Below are 9193 nucleotides of genomic sequence, written 5' to 3' on the forward strand. Positions count from 1 at the left end.
CAACATTCATGGTGGTTAGTTTAGTAACTAACAATTTACCGGAAAATCTGTCGAAACCTCTCAAGCATCAAAATTTAAAAAATTGTCGCTAGAAGCTGTAAAAGTCAAAATAAAAATTTCGAAAGCTATTGCAGATAAATTTATTAATAATTCTAATCTTTCAAACAAGGATATCTGATAGTTTTAAAAGCTCGCAATTGGTAACGTTAGCCGGGATTCAATACATAGTACAGTATGAAATTGGCAAACAAACGCATTGCAGAGTAGGGCCTCAGTAAAATGGACAATTTTAAAGAGGATATGTCTAAGTATCAGGAATAGTTTATATATAGTTTATATATAATTTTGTTAATTGATGCTAAATACATTTCTTTCAATGAATTGCAAAGAAATACTGTCAAAATAGCAGACTTTACTTTAGATTTAAAATGACGTTATAATTTTTTATATGTTGGACACACTACGAACACATCCATTCCATATCTTCGAATCTTATTTCATTCAGAACGCACCAACATCCAAAAATGAAAAACTCGAAAATTGATTTCGATACTCGAATAATAAACAAATCACTATCCACAGCAGTATAGTACTTAGGTTTTGTTTAAATGATTACTGTATTACAGATGGTTTTTCCAATAAAACTCCTCCACCGTGTTTTGGTGGAAAGTCTATCAATAGTACAGTAGGATTTTACTCGAATAACAAAAACAATACCAGTAGTATGAATACTACCGATAAAAGTTAAAGTAGAATCTTACTACAGATGGGTTATTGACATTTATACGAGTCTCGAATGAATCTTATGTGATTTCGTTTTCAAATGTTGGTACGATTGATATTGCATTTGTATCTCGATGGCTGTGTTCGTTGAGTAGTTGTGCAATTGGAATCATATGTTTTCCATTGGAGAAAAAATCAATCTCTTACTGTTGATATATTTTAGTTTTGTTAATGAAAATGGACTAACTGGGCTTATTTTGCAAGAATAGAAAAGATAATTAAGTTTTGCTATGTTTCCACTTAAGGTTAATCTCAGTTTAGGTTAAATAAATCTTTTTGGTGTTTCCACCGCACAAGAATATTTAAAAGTGATTAAGTTTGACAGCAGTTTCTAAAATGCAGTTTCGATGTTTCTTTTGAAGTGCAAGTGAGATAGTTTGATTCGTGTTAAACAATGAAGAATTGAATAGTTCAGCACCAAATAAGAATACGCTTCAGACTCCAAGTGCAATTATTTTTTAATTTAATTAGAACAAAACTATATTTTTTGTGCACAAACATGCAAATTAACCGACCATAGTGCATTATTTGTAAAACCAATGTCTCCTCCACACAGGTTTTCTCCACACGTTTTGAATCGACTCCGATCCCCGACCGGAACCAAGTCAAATCAAGCTCATTTAAACTCGATTCAGGTATATAAAGAATTGGCTTCAAAACCACATGGTAATGTAGTAGTCTACGAACAAACCCCCTTCTTGAAGTTTTGTTTTGCTGTCAAAGCTGCAATTGTTAAATGAACTCTTTTTATAGAATATCAATTTCCAGATGTTTTCTTGCCATTTCTTCTTGAAAATTGTCCATTTTATTAGTTTTTTTTGTTTTGCTGAAGTAAATTTTAACTTTTGATTTTCAAAAAACTTTCTTCTATTATGTGTTTTTTTTGTTATTATTCTGACAGATCTTCTTTCAGTTGTACCAACTTTAAAATACAAAAATCTGGCTACTGCCGATGCGTTTTTTTTGGGAATATTCTACTATACTATTTATAGGATGCCAAAATAAACACGGGTAATTTCTATTGTACTACAGATGGCTTTTCAAATAAAACTCCCAAATTGAATTTTCTAGTAATATGATTACACAAAATTATAAGTTCATACGATTGCAACACATTAGGGAAAACTTGTTTTACCATCAGATCTGTTATAAGCTTCAGAGAGACATTCAATTTCCTTTTCATTTGCTTTTAAAAATGTTTGTGCGCACTTAAAAATTTAATAAATTCAAAAATACTATCTGTTTGGGATCTTATGCATAGCCATATATTGCATTTGAACTTAGTGAAATCAACTTGGAATTTTTGAACTTTACAACGTTCCATAAAACAAGAATTAAGACGTCCTAAAATGTTTTAACATTTAATATTCTATAAAAGTCCTTATGTTAAAGTTCCCTTATTTCAAGTTAAAGTAAGATTTAGTTTTTGTCATTATATTCGAATGAACGTATATACTTGAGAAATGTTGTATTGAAATTTACATCAGTTTCAAAAGGACAAACAAAAAGAAAACTACACGAAAACAACTTACAGAACATTACCCATTACGAATATGAGGGTAATCCCGGAACTTGCTTACCTAGAGATCCCTTTTTGTGTTGTGTAGTTCCTCTGGCTCTTTTAGTTCCATAGATAATAAAATGCTGTCCTTACTTTTTCACTTTAAGTACTTGTTTTTTTATTTTTTGAGTTCCTGTACAGTGATGGCAGTCTGTGTACTTTGGACATCATTTATACTCCTGATTAATGTTAAATTACATAGAGGAGAGCCCTTTTTTCAGTTTTCTGCAAAACATTTTCGACATCATTCATTTGCATATAGGTAGTGTTATATGTGGAGAAGATATCTCGTTGTTGACGTTCCCATCCTCGTCGTTGTCGTCGTGGTGCTGTTTTGAGCTTCCTTTTTTCTACTGCGAAATACATATATATTTCCAAAAGGATTTGAAAGGAATGCACGTGTTTTCTTTTTTTCTTTTGAAAGCGAATTTGAAATATTGTAAAGATGTGAACGTATTTTGTTTTCCTGACGAGATATAGATGGTATAATGTACTCCAGAAGGGTAATGCTCTTGGATCTGGGTTAAAATTGTGCAAATATTGACATTGGAGATGAGTCTACTTCCGAAGGCTTTTTGTATAAATGATGTAGGTTATGTAATGAGACGTATTTTTTTTTTTGAAAAATTAAACTTCGTTTAATGCGATAGTGTGAACGAAAATGATTTAAAACAAACCACTGTCTCTCATATGAATTCCAACAAACTTATTTTCTAATTAAAAAATTCTTCAAGACTTCTCCGTTAAACTTATAGTACAGATGATTGTCAGAACTTTGTGAACAGAAACTTCAACCATTTTTAAAGCACTGACAGAAAGATAAAAGGTTCTTGTTTCATAAAATCGTAATGCCACCTTTGAAGCCCAAAACGATGACATTTTCTTTTTTCAAAGGTCCACATTAAAAGATCGTGGGATTGTGAAAATTCTTAACGTACGTTAATGGACTAAGTAATATAAGAAATATTCTATAGGTATTTCCAAGCATAATGTATTTTCTAAGTTGTATTTTAATCAAGTCAAGTCGATCGTATAAAATTGTCCGTCTATTTCAGCTGTTAATTTAACAAGTCCTCTAAAATGTTGATGGTCTGTTTATAGCGAAAAATCATTAAACTTTTATACCAATTTGTGCTCTGATTTTATTTACCTCCCATAGGCTGGATTCCATCTGTAGATGAATCCTGCTTTAAAGCTTCTCTTTCTTCTTCACAATTAGACTATATTTTCTTGATAAAACTTTACTTATTGACACACAGCAAAAAAAAAAAACTCTTTTAAAAGCTCTATAAACTTAACTCACTATTAAGTATTTTCTTTTGACGCTATTAGTACGCTTGTTCTAGAATCTCGATCACATATTAAAGACTATCATAATCTTGATTTAAGTAATAATTTTACTGAACACAGTAATTCCTTTGATTTCTTCCTTACTTAAAGTGGCGCTACAGTCCTGTGTGAACTAGGCCCTCACTCAACAAACTTCTCCATCTAGCTTGGTCCCTAGGTAAAGTCACTTTCCACTTGTGCGCGCAACCTTATCCGCGTTCTTCCTCTACTGCGCTGTCCGGTGGGAGCGGATTTGAAGACTTTTCGGACCGGATTACTGGTTTCCACGCGGTCTACGTGACCCAGCCATCTAAGTCGTTGAACTTTGACTCTCCTGTCTAAATCTGCGTCGCTCTTCTCCTCCACTCCCCTTTAATACATACGGGACCCTAGATCAGACGAAGAACTTTTCTCTCGAACCGACCCAAGGTGCTTTCATCCGCTTTTGCCATAGTCCATGCTTCTGTACCGTATAGCAGGACGAGAATGATAAGGGTCTTATATAGCGACACTGGTCTCTCGAGAAAGAGCTTTGCTACTCAATTGCTTTCTTAGTCCAAAAAACAACGGTTAGCAAGAGCTATTCTTCGTAGACCTCTCAACATCTTCGACCGCACGCTTCCCATGCCCTCCCTTTTTCCTTCTGAGAAGTCCGTGTTTCTCTCGCCTCTTCTACTCATAGAGCTCATGAGCAGCTTTCGTCCTTCTATGCAGCGCCGCTTTGTGTGTCTGTTTTTTGGCTGCATTTGCCTGCCGACATTCCTCATCAAAGCAGGGGTTCCTTGTTCGGAAAAGGATTTGGCGATCTCTTGCGATTGTAGCCGTTCGATGTTGTACCTTTTCCTAGCGCTTCCCTGTTTTGCCTTGGGTCTGGAAACCCGTAGGGCTACCTTGGCTACAACGAGGTAGTTTCCCGAGTCGATTGTAGCTCCTCGGAAAGTTCGGACGTCCATGATGCTAGAAGCGTGTCTGGCGTCGATCGCAATATGGTCAATCTGGTTGACAGTAGATTGATCTGGAGAAGTCCAAGTTCCTTTGTGGATGTTCAGGTGTGGAAAACGCGTACTGGCTACCATGACGTTTCGCCCCGTAGCAAAATCTAAGAGCCTGAATCCGTTTTCGGAAGTGTTGTCGTGCAGGCTGTTTTCCCCGATTATTCCACCAAAGATATCTTCCCTTCCTAGCTTAGCATTAAAATCGCGCAGGACAATTTTAATATCGTGGCTAGGACACTGCTCACATGTTTTGTCTAGATTCTAGATGTGGAAAATGATCTCGATTTTAAACTTCATTAATTAACATAACCTTAAAAAGCCTAATATTAGGTTCTTGCGAATCATAAATGGTTGTATCTCTAAAACTTGATATGATAGATTGATTCTTCATATCCTTCTAGACCAGTGCAACTTTATTCCCCTCCTTTATAAAAGCTTTTCCATATTATAATGAATAAGACGGTACAAAATTAATCTTCAATATGTCCCAAAACCTCCCTTTCCGATTACCAAATTTAGTACAGTAGTTATTATTAGTGCTCATTGCTCATGTCTTTCTTTCTTTTTCTTGCAGCGGAGCCCCTATGTCTACTTCCTTAATTGCGGTACACTTAGAAATCGTTTCATTCTTCGTTTGAATGAGTCCAGAGATTTAGTCGAACGTGCTAGAGAATCTGTTTATCTAGTATCAAGGTTAGTATTTTAACACATCATCATCAATAGGTACAGTTCTTATTTTGTGGTTATTCTTTTTTTGCAGGATGAGCCAAGATGTCTCCCCTCGTATCGACATCCGTCAAACACTAGAACGAATGGACAATGACCTGGAGGAAACCAAACGAAATTTGAGTGTTTTGTCGGCGACGCTGGATCGTCGGTTTATAGACAAACACTATGCGGATGCCCTACGGGGATTATGCGGTGGAGGACTCCTTGGTTTGAGTCTAATGATGGTGGCTGGCTTACTGACATCATTCTTGCTCACGATTCTAGTATATGCGGACTCACACGCCTGGATATATCTAACAAAGAGGTATGAAATCAAACTATTTCATTTTAGCTGTAATAGTATCAGATAAATGCACATTTGAACATTTCAGGCCACCTATGGAGGCAGATAAATCCGAAACAACACCCCTATTCCCTATAACATCGGCACCAAATGCAACAATATCACCCACCCTTCCGGCTGGCACAGGGACCATTAATCGAACTTTATTGCACCATCAACAAGCGCACAGTGGCACTTTGAGTGCGGGCGGTGGTGTGGGTGTGACCGGTGGACACCATCATCGAAACGGAACCGCTGGATTGAGATCAGGGTTGGCATACACAACAACTACTACTTCCCCTAACACTGCTGGAGGTGGTGATGGAAACTCATCACCGCCGCCCGGCTATGATGTTGTGGTGCATGGCACAAGGCATGGCTTGTATTTTTTTTTATTTTTGTTTTTATTTTCGTTTATTTTTTATATTATTTATGAGTTTATTTATTTATTTATTTATTGATATTTGTTTCTTCATTTTATTTTTATCAAACAAGCACAAACTAACCAGGGATTTGCAAACAAACAACTTTTATCATCTGAAGCATATACATTTGTATATAGCTAAAATGTGCACATTTACATAAATTTTGTTTATATTTTATTTTCACCAAGTTACTCTTTCAATGTAAACTTTTAATAGATTGTATTTTATTCAATTTTTTTTTATTGGTTTGAGTGGTATTTTCATTTGTATACACTATACATACATCACCATGGTGCACAATTTTATTTCAAATTTTATTAAGCAAATATTAAGTATACGCCAGAGTGAATAGTTAAAAAATGAATATTATTTGACTGTTTTTTAAATTGTAGGAAATTCAATAACTCGACTGTTCGAGTTTTCATTTTATTGAATGAGGGTCGTCAAAGTTGACATCAGGATAATTTATAAAAGAACTTTGAAGTACATGCTACTTTCATTAATGAACGAATCAAGGTTGGAGAATAAATATTCCTCTAACTTGTTCTGTTTCATTATAACTTAAGAATGCTTCAAATTATTTTTTGTCTTGTTTTTTTGTTTACATTTTTTCATAGTTATTCTCTCAAGTTTAGCTAAGTTGATGTTTAAATAGCCAATTCTAGTTTCTTACCTATAGATTTTAATTGAAGACTTTCAATTGTCTTCTCAATCAATTTCACTATCGACAGAGAATAGTCGTCAACTTTTAAATAAAATAATTAGCAGGACTTCAATTTAGATAAGACGTTTATTGCAGTTATAAATATTAAATTATTTTTGTATCTTAAATATGTTTTGCATAATTTATATAGATTGGTATTTAATCTACCTTACTACTGCCAAGTTTAGTGAGTAGAACTTCATTTGCAGTCAATTGCATTCATTGATCCCAAAATAAGGCAAGGCAGCTAGTTTATTTCTTAGATGTCATTCATTTCAAATTTGGAACACTTCTTGAATATCTTTTACTTGCAGAAAGTACCTACCTACAAAAAATATCATTATTCATGTGCAAAACAAACTCCTACACATGTTACAAGTTCATTTTAAGTTGTGTTTTATATTGTAACGGAAAAGTCCTTCTGCATTCTCCAATATGACATGTTGTAAGATAAAACATTTAATGAATAATTCAATTGATAGGTGCGTAACAATTTAATAAATAAGAGATAACCCTTATCTGTAATCTACATATGTTAAATTCCCTCTTAGCTCAATTGGAATTCTATACGATTAATAATTTACTTGCGAAATCTCCGTTTTTAAACTATTGCCGTTTAACAGAAAACTATCCTAACAGAAACGAAGACTTTTATGAAGTGACAATACCTAGATATATTTTGGAAGAACTTCGATCTCATTTCCGAATGAGCAGAAGCTGCTAGATCAGAACTACCTTTCTAAAATTCGGAGGCAAATAGCTTTTTTATCGTCTATTATGTACAGAACATCCTCAAATACAACTTCAACTTACATTTTGTATCTTTTTGTTTACCAACAAATACAAAATTCTGAAATCAATTTTCAAGTTTCTTGAAATTCATCCATGTGTTGAATCAGCTGTTCTTTCAGATACCTAAAAACCCCAGAAATTCTTGGATACCTTTGGATTCCTTTTTTGACATCTCAGTTGTTTTTGATCAGCTGTTATTTTACACATAAAACACTAACTAAAAGGTATCCGGTACCCTATCTGTCTGAGATTGAACGCAGCCATTGAAAGGCAATTTTTGACAGGTGGCCAATATACTTAAAATGTGTCTTATCTTCAAGCCCCTTATGTTGTCTGAACCTGTTCAACTGTTTTCAACCAAAAAGGGTATGTTTTTTTAACTCTTAGGAGTGGCGATACTATGCTTTAGTCTGAAGATAGTAAAAGTGCTTAAAGACGTCTTTAAATATAATATTTTGCCCTTTATAATTCAAATATTTTTAGGTAAAAGTGCTAAGTAGGAGTTTGTACTTAGTTATTTTTTTGTAAACAGTCCCGTAACGTTAATTACGTTTATATTCACCATTAATTTTTTAAAGTATGCTTCAAGTTTAGTATTTAAATTTAAAAAAAGTAAATCTTGATTTTGCTAATTTATATTAATTTGTACATATGAATGTTTTTATTTTTTTTTATTTGGTTTGTTTAGAAAAGTTTAAAAATTCAGTTTGCAGTTTAAATTAAACTTATTTATGCATAAACATATTTTTCAAAATTAAATTTGTAAATACGAGCATTTTGTTTGTGGTTTTTGTTGTAATATGTACAATTTAAGGTATGAAAGTTTTATTTAAACTATAACAATTTCTATTAAAAACATTTTTTAGGAAATTTCAAAAAATTTAGGTAGGGTATATTATAGCATATAAATATTTTATTTTATACCGCATACAATTTTTTACAGATGTTTCGAAACGAATATCAACTTACATTTTGTAAATTTGTAGCATAGTTTACCAGGTTAACATAATTCATATTTGAGTGGTAAAAGTTAAGCTGTTTCTACACGAAAAAATCAATATTTCAAAATCCACGACGTTTGGTAGACAAAACTATTTCAATAATTTTGTATTTATTTTTGAATGCCGATAGTAAGACGATAGTTTTTTAAAGTGCTGACACAATGATCACTTCGATTTTTTTCCATGTATTGTATTTCAATATAAACGAATTCGCTTTGCGGCGAAGCGAAAATAGTTCTACCTATATTCCAGTGATTTGACACTTTTGGTTTAACGTTTTCTTCCTGTATTCCAGAATTTTGACAGCTTTCCACCAATTTTGTTTTGTTTTGATTGAATTTGTGAAATTTTCAATATTTTATTGTAGAATGTGGATAAATTATAAGAAAATTAAAATAAATCTAACTCACATTTTTATATAATTACATTCAAGAAAGAATCCACGAAATCGAACAGTGAATAATATTTAACACTGTGAATCCGCCAAAAGAAAAAGGTGTCGTATTTCAACTCTTCAACAAACATTATGACATTCGTAAATTGGTCGAATTCA

At 33.2% G+C, this 9193-nt stretch overlaps 1 protein-coding gene across 1 annotated transcript in view; it reads left to right on the plus strand.

Moving 5' to 3' along the window:
* The window catches only part of LOC129941666 (putative uncharacterized protein DDB_G0277255), a 221598-nt gene that overhangs the window by 197512 nt on the left and 14893 nt on the right, over positions 1–9193 (plus strand). The window contains 3 exon segments of the mRNA XM_056050360.1: positions 5243–5361; positions 5429–5701; positions 5769–6092. Of these exon segments, the coding sequence (XP_055906335.1) occupies positions 5243–5361; positions 5429–5701; positions 5769–6092 (716 nt within the window).

Source organism: Eupeodes corollae, chromosome 1 (assembly GCF_945859685.1).
Source record: "Eupeodes corollae chromosome 1, idEupCoro1.1, whole genome shotgun sequence".
Taxonomy (NCBI): domain Eukaryota; kingdom Metazoa; phylum Arthropoda; class Insecta; order Diptera; family Syrphidae; genus Eupeodes; species Eupeodes corollae.